This window comes from Morone saxatilis, unplaced genomic scaffold (genome assembly GCF_004916995.1).
Source record: "Morone saxatilis isolate NCDOM2014 unplaced genomic scaffold, NCSU_SB_2.0 Contig19, whole genome shotgun sequence".
Classification (NCBI taxonomy): domain Eukaryota; kingdom Metazoa; phylum Chordata; class Actinopteri; family Moronidae; genus Morone; species Morone saxatilis.
Window position 1 is genome coordinate 14,415,087 of NW_023339751.1, and position 14,824 is coordinate 14,429,910.

Here is a 14,824-nt window from a genome sequence, read left to right on the forward strand (position 1 = left end):
AAAAAGGCACTTTAGTTACTGCGTGTGTTGAAATATCTGACACACACAAACACACATGGACTTGGTCTGTCAGATTCATGGAACAAGTATGAGCAGAATGGCAGAACTGGCAGCCAACTGTTTTTGGTTGTGCCGTCATTCAAGACAGACATCCTGTAAAGGGGAGACCAAAGCTTGTAAAGCTAATTTATTTTGTCACTGGCTCTGTCTCCTGCTCACTCTCTCTCCCTCTCTCAATCTGTATCAGTCTATATTTATTCCTTTACTTTTCCTGCCTCCCTCCCACACTCTTAGTCATTCCTCCCTGCCTCTCAGTTTCTCCCTCTATAAATTGTTTTTCATTTGGCTGGGTACTAAAGTTGGTGCGCTTGGTATAATTTAAGTGCTTTTGGAAAGAGTTGAATCTGTGTGTACTAGAGGAGTCGTCTCGAAGTGTGTGCAGGGAATGATCACAGAGTGGTGGCATAAAACAGTGGTGCGTGCGTCATATCTATCAAAACTGTGATCTCAGCTTGTGAAAGAAGTCTCGCTATAAACAAATCAAGAAATTGAATTTCAATCAAAGGAGGAGGACAGTTTGGAAATAAACTGTGACTTAAATGTTTTAAATCTATTTAAATGTATTCGCCTTTGGTTTAATGCTGTATTGCCATGGTGACCAAAGTGTGGAATTTCAGAATGACTGCTCCTCTTTTCAGCTGAACCCTCTTTTAGTGTCTTTTGCCAGAACTTGCTTTATTAGTGTTGTTTATTTGTCCAGCAAGCTGAGGGAAATCTTTTGTCTGAGTTCATTCAGTGGGTGAACTGAATGAACACTCAATGATAAATCAGTGGGTACACTGATGTTTCCATGTTTGTACTTGTCCCTTAAAAAGAATGGGTCAAACATGATCATGTGGATCTTTTTAAACAGGATAACAGGAAAACATAAGAAATCATAAATCATAATTGTTTATAAATTGAACGTCCATCATCATTATTATTATTATTATTATCATTATTATGTGAGTCAGTCCACAGCTGAGACCATTATGTTAAATCCAGCTACATGACTGATTTGGTGTCATGACCAAATGGATTAAATGTTGAGATGCAAAAATGTGGTCACATTTGTGGTCAAATCTCTGCATCATGACTTTTCTGTACTGATGCTCTGTATAACATCTGTGGTTGCAGTAATGTTGAACTACTTGTACTGAATATATACTATACCTCTGACCTTGCTTTTTGGCAGAAGCTCATTATTTTGCTTTATGTCAGGGTCTTGATTCAGGATTGGACTGCAGAAAAAAAATTCTATCCTGTTATTATATTAAGTGTATACATGTGTAAATATATTATATATAATAAGATAAACTATATAAGAAGACACCAAATGACAGTCTCTCCAGTTTCCTGCAACACTAAGCTTCACTATTCAATTCTTACACTATGAAATAGATGAAATAATAATCTAACCATCAAATCCAGAAAAAGTGGAAGAATAAGAGCTCACTTCAATTTCCTAATCCCTGCATCTCTTTTTTGCTCGCCTCAGAATGGCTACACACCACTGCACATTGCTGCCAAAAAGAACCAAATGGACATTGGGACCACACTGCTGGAGTACGGCGCCGACACCAACGCTGTGACGCGGCAAGGCATAAGCCCCATTCACCTGGCAGCGCAGGAGGGAAGCGTGGACCTGGTGTCTCTGCTGCTGACCAAGAATGCTAATGTCAACGTGTGCAATAAGGTACCTGGTACTACTCTGGTAACACTCTTAACCAAGTAGAAAAACAGTTATGCTTTTTAAACTACTTTCCAGCATCTTGTTTCCTGAGAGAGATAGTATGTTTTAGTCTGATTATGCGCTCCCACTATAACACATTTATTCGTGTGTTCCTCTCCGCCAATTCAGACCGGACTTACACCACTACACTTAGCAGCTCAGGAGGACAAGGTCAATGTTGCAGAAGTCCTTCTCAACCACGGGGCTGATGTCAACCCACAAACAAAGGTAAGGCTTTCTCCGATAGTATGCACACTGTAGATAAACACAAAGTTTGATGCATAATCTTTCATTTACATGCTTCATTGACTTTGCTGCATATGTTTTTCTCTCTAATTGAACTGTACTTTCCTGTATAGTTTCACTGTATAAATGGCATCGGAAAAATACTCACACACTCGGGCACACACACACACACACGCATTTGTCCAGAATCATCTCAGGTGCTACATAAATAAAGGATTGATACCTGAGTGGAAGGTGTTCATGTCTTTATGGATGCACCCCACACTGCAGCAAACAAACACACACACACGCACACATAAACACGTACATACTCTAATATTCAAATAGACTTACTTACGCACATACGAGCCTCATAACAGGCTGCTCACGTTCACGTAGCTGAAGGTTGGACTTACACAAGGTTATCTTGTACGTGTGTGTGTGTGTATTTGTGCTGACAAGACAGTTGTTTACAGCGAATAGGTTATTCACTCACTGATCTCCTTCCATTACCATTATGCACTGTACTCATAATTCAGCGAGGATGTGAAATATGATGCCGTTTTGAAGTTATATTTGGAATCAGAGATAGCATGCTGAGACGCAGAAGCAAATTAATTATTTTTTCCAATATAGAACCATTTGTTTGTTCTTGCACAATCATTTTAAAAATTATTATATATTACAAAATAAACTGTAACGAAATGAGGCCTCCAGTCGGCGTATATAACTACATTATCCTCTTCTTTTGATCTGCTCGCTCCTTTCATGTCTCTTCCTCCGTCTACTTTCCTTCATGCAGATGGGTTACACTCCATTGCACGTGGCCTGTCACTATGGCAACGCAAAGATGGCAAACTTCCTGCTGCAGAACCATGCCAGAGTCAATGGCAAAACAAAGGTAGAAAAACACATGCTCACCCCACCTACACACACATATTCACACTATAACGCACAGTCTTGTATGACTGTTTTTGTGTAGATCTTCTTTTTCATACAAATGTATTATGATATTTCCTCTTTTGTCTAGAACGGGTACACTCCTCTACACCAGGCAGCTCAGCAGGGCCACACCCACATCATCAACCTGCTGCTTCAGCACGGGGCCTCAGCCAACGAGCTCACCGTGGTCAGTGCACAAACACACTGGCACAGACACACACACACACACACACAAACACTCCAATAGAGCTGAATACTCTCTGTGTTTTCTGTGCCTCCTGCTGTGAATAACTTCCTGCTGGTCTGTCACTGGTCAGAATGGGAACACTGCCCTGTCCATCGCCTGCCGTCTTGGGTACATCTCTGTTGTGGACACTCTGAGGCCCATGACAGATGAAAACCTGACCGCAATGGTGAGACACTCTCCTCCTGTCATCTTCCATGCATCTTATATGGTTAAATACACACAAACTTTATCACATTTCCGATAAGTTTCAAATTAATGAAGTCGTTTAAGAATATTTTCTATAGGTTGGAAATAGGTTAGATATTAGACACAGTACAATTTAAAATATTAATAAAATATTTTTAGCATGTTTATCATTGAATAGTCCATACTATATGTTTTGAATGTTTCAGCACTTTTATAAACCTTGCATCATTTACTAATTTTCACATTATAAGTGTTTAATAAGTGTTTGGTTTTTTGCATGTTAATGCTGTTGCAAGCACAGTCTGTTATTTTGAAGTTCTCCTTAGTGATGCATTTAAGGATTCTCTGACATCTAAGATTTACCTAAAGCTTTACTATCTGGAGCTTGGGATATGATTTAGAAAACAGTCTGCAGTAAAACCACTAGAGGATCCTTACTGAGCAGAACTTGTGTGACTGACTCCTTGCCCAAATTAAAGCTTGGCCAGTCAGCCAGCAGCCTACTGTGAGTGGAGTCAGTGTGTGAATCCTGCAAATAAGCCAGCAAGTCATTCAGTCAGTCTCACTGTGTCACATGTGTGAAGTTATCCTGATTAAGAGAGAGAGAGACAGGGCTTAGATTGGAGCTTAAGGTTTCTCCTCAAATAGCCCAGGTCACTAACAGCGATCTGATCCACACACGTGTCTGAGAGAAAGAGGGGGAGGGAGATGGGTGTGAAAATGGGAAAGAAAGAGAGGCAGTAGGGTGATGAAGAGGTGAGAGGGACATTGAGTGAAGAGATGGAATGAGAGGTCACTTAGGATCCTGCGCAATCAGCAGCAAAGTGTATTAGTCATAACTGAAGTAACTGCAAGATCAAGGTCATTTCTATACACCTTTGTGTGATTGATCTATTGTTCACTGTGCAGAAGCCTCAGCTGTTGTTTTATGTCTCTATTGAACTATCTACAGCCTGTGGGACCTTTGCCGGTCAATAATGTGGGGTAAAATGGCCTTCGAACATACAGTATCATTACTTCTTACTGTGACGGAGGTCACGGCTAAGATTAGAAATAAATGTGAAGGTCCCACTTCAGTTGAGATGTAAATGCTGAACTTGGCATTAAATGACCAAGCGATGTCTCTATTTAATGAGTTTCAGGTGATATAACACCTTCACAATGGTTAAGCTTTAAGATATACTCGTGATTTAGTTTGTGGCAAATGTTAGCACCCCTAAATCCCTGTATATTTCTCTCAGCTCAGTTCTGCTTTTGTGAAGGTTATTTCAAAATGTCAGCTGGTAGGGTCTTTGAGGATTTATGGCATTATTGGATGCTTTAACAATATCAGGAAGCATGCTTTTTTATGGTTTAGGATGTCAAGGTGTGTAAACAGGCAGCAAACAGGCAAGACAATGCTTATGTCATCTAATAGTATTGACAACCAGCTAAAATGATCATTTGATATATTATGAAAGGACAATAATATCCTCAAACACCTGCTCATCTTTTCCATTTGGAACTGGTTTAAAATTTCAGGGATCTTTCCAGATATAGATATGTTTTAACTTTGGCAAAGCTGGATTGTTCAGTTGTCTTCTTTTCACATTCACAGAGCGCTTCAGAAAAACACAAAATTAACGTCCCAGAGACCATGAATGAGTTCCTGGACATGTCAGACGATGAAGGTATGTAAAGAATGCTAAAAGTTGTTCTTCTTTCACATAATTTTTTATCCATTGAGTACTAAAATTTAATTAATAGACATTTGTAAACTGTTGTGACTTGACTTGAGTAAAAAATGTGATCAATACACTGCATGATTTCTATACACTTATGACTGTGTGCTATGTCATGTTCCTAATAACACAGTCCGGGCCAATGTGCCAGAAATTCTCAATGAGGAGTCTTTTTCAGATGTTGATGAAGGTATTTGTCACCAATTTGCCTCCACCATCCTGTTTTTTGTGCACGCTTCAGCAGAACTCACCTGCCTTGTTGAAGAGCTAACCATCAAGTCCTTGCTATGCTACTATTCAGCTTTGCTGTTCATTTTCCATTAAAAAAGTCTCCAGGAAAAATCATAATAATAATAATAATAATTTCCACTTACACAGACTGCTGTGGTTATGCACTTTCCTTTTTCAGCTGTGAATCAGACAGATATCCTATTGATGTCAAGTTACTCTTATATCAAGAGCCAATTAGAGGGTCAGTCAGAGCAGATATTCTAGTTTGTTATTGTTATTGTATTTATTTTCCATCATCAGACAGAGAATAAAGTCTCAGCTATTTCCATTTTGTCCAAGAAATATATCAGCGAACATTAAATATTGAACAGTTTTATTAATCTGGTTTGGTTTTCTGTCAGGTTTGAGTGTCCTGTTTTTGTTCCCAAACAGACACTGCTGATGTTATTTTCACTGCAACTTAAAAACACATTTGTTATTTTTAACTATACTCGCACACCATCCGTCTCAAGGATACTGCGTGATTCTCCTCATCAAAGATACATCGTGAAGTGTCATCTCAACTTCAACCCTGCAATCTCAGGAGTTGCTGTGAGAAAATGAAAACGAGGTCAATGTGACTCACTCTTATATTTCAGACGACAGCCTATGAAGAGACAGGCGTACATTGAATTAAATAATCTTGTCCTACTGTATATGAGCCTTGATAAATAACATAACATCAATGATGTCATAGCAGACAAATAGCTGCTGTAGCTCTGCAGACCCAAATAGCACTGCCAAGTTTATGGTACAAGTCACATTGTTTGAGGCTGCCCACTCCAGTCTTCTGTCCTTTGTTTTGGAACCACAGAGTCAACAGGCCTGTAAAATTGATGAGCTTGTTCATGGGCTGTTGCTTAGGGGACAGCCGGGGAGGGGTGTGGAGTTTCTATGTCAGGTGATACAGCCAGACTCAACAAGTTGCGTGCACACACATATCAGGTTATAATGGATGAGTTTTTACTGTAGCTGTATGATGAACATCCTCATTGTCATATGATTCAGTGTGTTATCACTACCGCGCAGGATTTATAAATAAGCGTATCCATGGTCTCATATACTCCACATAAACTGTTTATACTGTGTGCATAATTCATCAGCATTGTACTTGTGCAGCACGGCCTTGATATTCCCTTTGACCAACAGAAGTAGCACTAGAGTGGCTTCAGTTAGCTGTGTGTGTGTGTGTGTGTGTGTGAAAGAAGGAGTTAGAGGAAGTTAAGTTTCCACATCTCTCTTTAATCCTACATGAGTGGAAGTCAATCCTATTAGGCTGTAGGTTGGAGTGGTTGTAACTGGTTACTCCTGGTCTCTGGCTGTGTACGTGTATGTGTATGTGTGGCCTGCCTCTGCAATCACACGCTCATCTCATGCTTTCTATAGACTACTATAGCCACTAATTGTCTCATCTTTAGAGAACTTAACTCCTTGTGCTCTGCTGTCAGAGTGTCTCCATAATCCCTATAGCACTGGCCTCACAGGATATTATTACTACAGTTGGTGTATGTATGCTGAAGGTCTTTAACTGTCAAACACCTCTTGCATAATTGTTTTAAACTCACTTGTTCTTGTGCAAGTTTTAGCCACTGCGTGCAACATGTAGAAAGGAAGAACTAGACAGAGATATGTTGCTCAAGATTCTTTTTAATGGCAAAATGATGCCTGCTGTGGTTATTTCATCATTATTTTAAGCCCCACTCCCAGTGCTTTGACCTATAGCCAGACTCCCTCAATGACTTACACCACAGAGAAAGAAAAAGGCAGGAGGAGTATTCAGTGAGAGTTTTCTTCTTCTCTCCGTCACTGTCTCCTACACTGAGGTTCCCAAGCATTTGGCCTGTCAGCTGACTGTGCTCTCCACAGAGCGGCGGCCCCTGTTGGCTCTCTTCAGTTTGTTGTTGGATGCTGTTGAGCCAGAGAGCACCGATACTTTCTCTCTGTAAATCCAATGAGATGAGCTTTTTTTGAGCCGCCTGCAGCAGAATTAACCCCGGTGTGGCCGCAGACGTCAGATGGCTCGGACTCGGACCGCTTCTGCTCAGCAATGTGCACTGTTTTGGAGCAAGGGGACCTAAAACTTTGAGTTTGAGTTGTATTTGTTTGCGGAGAGGTAGAGCGGCAGAGATGTGCGCACCAGCTAAAAAAACGCGCAAGTTAGAGTGGAGTTAAGTGCGTGGGGTGAAGAGAGGGCAACATTTTCCATCAGCACCAGAAGCACTGAATGGACCACTTGATAGTCTTCACCTCACACTGGATTTACTTTTAATCCTGGGAACGTTTTGTGGAGCTTTAGACAAAAACAAACAAACAAAAAAAGAATAGAAATAACACAGAAGAAGAGTTGTGATCAATATGGCTGCGTTAGAGAAAGGTAAGTCGTTAAAGCATCAGAGGAAGAAGTTTGAATGGCCGGTGTTAGAGTTTGTAAAAAAGCCGCAGAGGATCGACCGACACACAGAAAGTGATGTCATTATATAAGAGCCGATGGGAAATTGTGTCATTATTATTTTCCTGTTTTGTTGTTTTTAGTTTTCCACCAGAGTATGACAGAGATTGATGGTAATTCACTCAGTCTTTTGTATCTGCGGAGAAAGAACGAATGTTTGATAAAGATGCTTCAAGTTCAAACTATACAATAGAAAGTGTGTGTGTGTGTGTGTGTGTGTGTGTGGTGTTTCTGTGCTTGTGTGTTTGTGTGTGTGTGTGTGTGTGTGTCGGCAGTGTGATGTGTGTGGTTGTTTTTCATGAGCTTTTGAATGAGGACGGTGATACATTATTACAGCAGCAGGGAGCCGATTGTTTTCCAGTGTTGTCAAGTTGGACAGACACAGCTTAACAAAACACAGGAAGTTGGGTGATCAAAGCTACCATCAGAATAAAAGCATGAAGTAAGCGTCAGGAAAACAACCTGTCTTTAATGTGTGTCAGTTTTCTTGAGTGGATATAAGTTTTGTAACTTATTGACTGATGGAAAAAGTGGTGTATTGTGCTGACAATTATTTGCTCTTGGTGTTAGTTTGTACCCTCACTCCATTAACGTTATGCTGAATAGAATACCAAAATGTTCAAAGCCCAGTCTCTTTTCAAAGTCATTTTGTACATAGATAAGAACGATACAACCAAAATTACAGAAGATAGAGTAGAGTAGATCTTATTCCCATCCCCGCAAAGGGAAAATTTGGGCTCGTCAATAGACAGCCAAGAAAATGTAACATCACAACATAAAAATACAATAGAATAAAATACAACATAGAATAAAATACTTAGATAGGAAAGATAAAAAAGAATAAATACGGAAGGTAAAGAGGTGCAAAAAGAGTTAAGAACTACTAGGGAATTAATACAGTAATGAATAGACTTAGATAGCTAATAGATAATTAGCTGATTTATTTCACAACAATGTTTCATGCCTGTTTATGTGAAAGTGTTTTACCACACAGAGCAACTGCATATTACTTTTCTATAGTCCTAGACTACTGTTGTAGACTGTGGAAGTTGTGACAGAAGTTGATCCTTTTTGCAGTAAGATGGTGGGATGTAAATCATGATTATGGCAGAAAAACCTGATGAAAGCATATTAATGCAACCATGGCTACAATAGTCCCCTTTAGTGAATATTTAGTTTCCTAATGTACTTTTAGAGAGTTGATTCGGTCACGTGGTTCCATGACTGTTGAACAGTAGGTCGCTGGCTGCTCTCATTGTCTCCGGGAAAAAGTTTGACGACTGTGAAACCCTTTCAGCCTCCTGGTTTTATTTTGAAATCTGACACCGGAAACGCCCACTTTTAATGCCATGTAACTTGACAGTGGTGCTGCTGTCTGATCGGAGTGCGGCAGTATTGAAGGTAGGGGGAGGGGCTGCGGTGAAGGAGCACAGTGTTGCAGGCAGGACAGAGCCGGACATGAGGGAGAAGGGGAAACACGGTAGCCGCTCCGCCGGCTTCGTTGACCGGCGTGTCATCGTCCACCGGTCCGCCGATCGAGGTGCGATGCGGTTCTAGACTTTCTGCTTATTCTCTTGCTTATTGTGCTGCGGCTTTGGTTTCTGTTAAAGCCTTCTGCTGCGCTCTGTTTCTGGCTGTTGTGAAAGGGAGCTGCGTTTGGTTTTACAGGAGAGCTCCAGATATACCGCAAAGTGGCTCTACTGCTGCCTCTGATGGCATTTCCCTATTAAATAAAAAAAATGAATGGTGTCTAACCTCTAAAACAGTCAGGCATCGGCGCTGCTCTGTGTTGCAGCTTTATCTTGTTGTGCCACTGTCAGATGAATAGACAGAAAGAAAAGTTGCAGGGGGGCTATGCAGTTGCAGTGAGGCATGCTGGGTTTAACGACAGAGTGGTGTTGATAAATGATCCGAGGCCTCCTCTAAGTACCATGATCAAATAAGTGAGGGCTTGTTTTTCTTCCTGAGGTGCCGCATCGCATCTCGGATCCCGGATTGGCTTTTGAAGTTTAACAGGAGGATTTTTATGATTTCCCCCCCCACCAGGTGAGGATGCGATGACCGGGGACACGGACAAATACTTGCGGCCTCAGGACCTCAAAGAGCTGGGGGACGACTCTCTCCCTCAGGAGGGGTACATGGGTTTCAGCATAGGAGCTCGCTCAGCCAGGTAAGCGCCTGTCCTTTATATTAGATAGGAATGAAAACCACTGATTTACTGTGGTGCAGTGGGTCAACTATTGGTCCAGCTTGTCCTTAGAATAATGTGGCCAGATGGTTGACACTGATTGAAGTTTGTGACATTATATTTTGCTGTTGATGTTGTGTTTGTTATACACACATTTAAATATCTGATATGAGATGAGTAGGTTTTCTAGATTGTATAGTGGATGTTAGACTGGAACAGGTTATATAATGTACATCCCCTCCAACACACACACACACTCNNCACACACTCACATTCACACACACAAAAACAGAATAATGGAAATCGCCAGAGAAAGCAGCTGGAAAGTTGCCATCTAATGATTCAACCTGACATAATGATTCAGCGTTTTGTGTGGCCTCATTCAAACCCAGGCAAAGATTACAAATGGCCCATAGTATGTAACACAAGCGATATAAGCCCTATCTTTGAACTTCTCGGTGAACAGCTGCACATCAGGATTTGGCACAGGCCTAACCACAGTTTCAAATAGTGGACAAAGTATGTAGTGGAAAACTGGCACGCTCCAGTGAAAACACATCAGCGGCACACAGGACAAATGCCGTGCAGCTCCAGAGTGTATTGTAGCCGTACTAACAGATGGCAGATGCGCTGTGATGGTTGGATTGATAAAAACAACTACAGTAACTGTGACAGGAAGCTGCTTACATCAGCGGGCCACAGCTAACAAGGGAAACACTGAATTAGACTGAGAGATTCCATGTAAACAAGTTTGTTTGTGCATGGGTTGATATTGGAAAGAGTTTGGAAAGAGGTAATGCATTAGATGATGTGATTTTTTTGTTAGCTGTTTAAAATATTCAGAGGTTGGTGACAACATTTGAGAGATTGAGTTTTTATTTATTTTCTTTAACTGCTGTTTTTTTTACTACTGTTAACAGTTTATTGATGCTTACTACAAGTAAAGTTAATATTTATTTTGTAAACATTTTACTGATGCTTTTCTGTTATTCCATATGAAGTAGAAGAACAGGTTCTTTAGCTGTATCTTTGCAGAGCTGTGAATGTAATGCTTTGAAATACTGTATTTTATTGATCAATGAATGTATGATGCTGAGCAAATTCTTTGCTTTTCCTTACCTTTCTGTTTATGACATCGACATTGCATGGTTTGCTTATTGACTGGGCTGCACACACACACACACACACAAGCAAACACTTGCAAAAACCTAGAAACACTTGTGCCTAGTCGCAGTGTACAACCATGCAAAAGCACAGCATCAATGTCATATGGGGGAAAAAAAGAAAGCCACATCATGCTTGAATGTCTTCAAAATGCTTTGCTTTTCACTCTACTATTTTGTTCTTTTCCTTGTTTTCCTGCACCCTTTCCCTCATTCTAGCCCTAGAATCAGGTAAGAAAAGAGTAGTAGTTGTAGTGGGAGTAGACAACATCAGCTGTGAATGGTGTCCCTCCTTTGTGACCCTTTAAACTACTGTTTAACCCCAACACTTCACCCATAACACCGCTAACCCAAACCACGAGTCCTCCATCATACATTGGTGTCATCCAGTGTTGTCGTTTTTCTGTTCGTGGTAGCAGATTTGTCACTTCGTTGCCGTCACGTGTTGTACTTTGGGATCATCACCATTCACCTCGTTTTCTCGTCTGTCTAAGAAAATCATCTGCATAATGGAAAGTATTTATTTTTTGATGCAGGTTTGGGGCAGTCTTGCTGAAATGAGAAAATAAAAGCCACACAGTCTTTTCTTCAGTTTGAGTTTTGTGGATTAATCCCCTAATTTGTTGATGTGGCTTTTTACCAAGTGGCAAGTTATCTATATCTTTGTAGTGCCACTGAGTGTAACTTCCAGGGATCAAACACATCACTTTATTTATAATCCCTTGAATCCTCCCTATTTATATGTTAGTAATTGGGGATGTCCCAAGATTATTCAGGATGATTCTGGATGTTAAATCATGGTTTGCAGAGATGGAAACTTAACTGTGATCCCCCACATAGATCAAGGACAAACACTCGGTCACATACGCAGATGCATACAACACTCACATTGATGCCCAATGACTCAAACAATGTCTCTTTGAGACCACACAGATGCCTTCCTAAACGTAGGACCACTGGTATACACATGGAGATGCAAGACAAAAAAACAAGTTGTTTGGCTAATGGGGAGTGTAGTTTACTGCAAGGAAGACTTATTGATTAACAGTGAAATGAATGGAGTGGTGTGGAGAAAGGAAGGGAGGTGACAGAGAACGATGATGGTAAGGGGAAAGCAGCAAGGTAGAGATAAAGTGAAAAAAGTCGTGGCAGCGTGACTCTAAAATGAAGAGATAATGAGACAGCGTTATAAAGGAGAGTGCTGCTAGGTGCCATGACATGCAGAAATAGATGCAGGAAACACAGAAGGAAATGGAAAAGCACGTATGTGTAGGAAGGAGAGGAGGATGGACAGAATGAGAAAGAGGAGGAAGCTGTGAAGAACAAACAGAGTACAGCTGGGAGCGGATGGGGGGGGGGTCGTAGCGCGGTGCTGCCATGCCAGCAAGTCCATTCAGGCCGTACAGAGTTGCTTGGTAACTTTGATGGTGGGGTAGGCAGGCTGTGCTGAATAAAGGGCTTCTCTCTGTGCTGAATAGTGTGCCCACTCAAACACGCTGAGCTCTGCATTTTCTCCCCCTCGGCTCTCTCCCGTTCTCACCCCTCCGTGCTCACACACAGGACACATCAATACACATATACAGTAACAGAGTTGTCGGTTTCTTCCCTGGGATTGCATCTTTTTGCAACCCCTTTATAGTGCGCAAATGCATACGAAAACACACTCATTATATACATTATTTATGTGCTTACACACTCAAGTGCACATATTTGAAGTGACTGCGTGTTCACGCAGACATTTTGGTTCTTCTGTGCTGATCAAATTATTGTAGCAAAAAAAAAAACCCTGAAAGGAGTCTACAGCACTGCATTGAGCCTGAGAGGCTGCAAAAATAGGCACACGTCACCACACACACAGCCATAAAGCAGACTGCAGCAAGACAGATAGAAAAGACCAGCTTCCCTTTTGTGTTTTGCAGCTCTGAAACAGGTCTAGGTCAGCTGCTAATCTTAGACTAAAGCAACGTCAGAACAGTTTGAGTAAATCTTTTGAGTGAATCTTATTTCTGTTACTGTCGGTAAAAGATCTGCACGGAGACTTCTTGTGATTTAAAGACTCTCACTTGCCAGCCAGGTGCAAATACATACAGTCCACTAACCTGTCTTATTCCATCATTTAGACACATTTAGTTACATCTGTGTTCATAATGCACACCTACCACACCTTCATATAGAAATGATCTAGCAAACGTCTGTTTCCTTTCAGTTAGTTCTCTTTCCCTCTATCTCTCAATGCAAACAAACTGACCTCACTCTCATTTCCATCTCTGAATACCTGCTGCAGTATCTGATCCTTGTTCCACTGCGGGCTCTTCCGCCTCACTCTATTTTCCACTTATTACTTTTGGACTCTCTCTGTCCAGTAAAAAAAAAAAACTGGTTCCCTGGAGGTTGCATGTAGTAATGGATTCCTTGCTTTTTGTTTTATGCCGTGTTCCCCTGCCCATCACTTGTTGTTGCCCGTGGCACTGGGTTGCCTGGTAACATGTAGCCTCCGCTCCTTCAGTTCGGATAGGTCCAACACACTCAACCGGAGCTCCTTCGCACGGGACAGTATGATGATTGAAGAGATTCTGGCCCCCACAAAGGACACGGTAAGATCCATTTTCTTGTCTTCCTCATGATCTTTTGTTTAGTTTCTCCTCTTTTCTTGGCCCTTTTTCACCTTATATACACAACCTTTTTCTCTTTCTCTCAGTCTCCAATTACTTTTTCCTTCCTTGGTACCTTTAACTGTCTTGTTGTTAGCTGTTTTTCAAGCTTTAGCTTCAGCTGTCTTTCTGTCAAGGGCCTGGTGAAAACACAGGCTGGGTAGAATTGAAGCAGGGAGCAAGGTAGCTTTACTTGTCTTGCACAAAGGTCATAACAGAAGCAGTGCTGATGCCATGCTTGCTTTCGTCAAAGTGCTGAGGGTGAGTGTATAGCACCTTGACGAAGAGTTTATTCAAACTTAAGGGCTTACGGAGGCCCCCCTTTCCTTTCTCATGGAAAAACACAGTGCTCTGCAGAGCTCGTCTCGCCTGTCCAGCGCTTGTTTTGGTGGCCAGGAGCAAAAACAGAACTGTAACCACCTACGTTATAAACAATATAACCCCCCAAATGACAACATCACCCAAGATCTCAAACTACACATGGCCAAAATATGCACTTACCTCCACTATCTTCTTTTACAAAATAAGCAAACGTGTTTGACTTCCAAAGAGATTCCCCATTAAATCTACATCTAATTGAATATACATGAGGTCACATCATGTTGATACATAGGATATATGAAGTCAACAAGATCAACTACGATCTACAGTGGGAGTGCTCGAATTTAGATGCCTAAATCATTGGACCGTCTCATCTTTGCAGAAATAAGATCATATGTTTTTGGGTGGAAATTGGATCCTTTAGTGAAACAGTATCATAAATGAATTTGTCTGGACCACACAGTGCCCTCAGTGTCATTTCTGAACTGTCTCTCTTCTCCCCTAAGCTTCAGAGTGTCTGTAAAGACATTTCCTACTTGGTTGACCCACTCAATAAGGTATAAAGTGTTCATGGGTGACTCATTAGTCAGTTTTTTTTCTGTCACAGTGGTTCAGCTCCCATTTCTCATTTCTCATGAGTTTTGGTCTTTTTATATTTGTTTTTTCTTTCGGTCTATGCCATTCTCATCT

The 14,824-nt window shown here is 41.1% G+C and overlaps 1 protein-coding gene across 18 annotated transcripts in view; it reads left to right on the plus strand.

Moving 5' to 3' along the window:
• The window catches only part of ank3a (ankyrin 3a), a 120,345-nt gene that overhangs the window by 75,884 nt on the left and 29,637 nt on the right, over window positions 1–14,824 (plus strand). For 7 of the 18 annotated variants that reach the window (XM_035663605.1, XM_035663623.1, XM_035663610.1 and 4 more), the window contains 10 exons: window positions 1,538–1,735; window positions 1,901–1,999; window positions 2,799–2,897; window positions 3,027–3,125; window positions 3,256–3,351; window positions 4,969–5,041; window positions 5,226–5,282; window positions 9,858–9,981; window positions 11,382–11,393; window positions 13,654–13,756. In XM_035663605.1, coding sequence (XP_035519498.1) covers window positions 1,538–1,735; window positions 1,901–1,999; window positions 2,799–2,897; window positions 3,027–3,125; window positions 3,256–3,351; window positions 4,969–5,041; window positions 5,226–5,282; window positions 9,858–9,981; window positions 11,382–11,393; window positions 13,654–13,756 — 960 coding nt within the window. The remainder of the gene's footprint in view (window positions 1–1,537; window positions 1,736–1,900; window positions 2,000–2,798; window positions 2,898–3,026; window positions 3,126–3,255; window positions 3,352–4,968; window positions 5,042–5,225; window positions 5,283–9,857; window positions 9,982–11,381; window positions 11,394–13,653; window positions 13,757–14,824) is intronic. The other 11 variants (XM_035663606.1, XM_035663613.1, XM_035663617.1 and 8 more) reach the window with 7 other exon arrangements.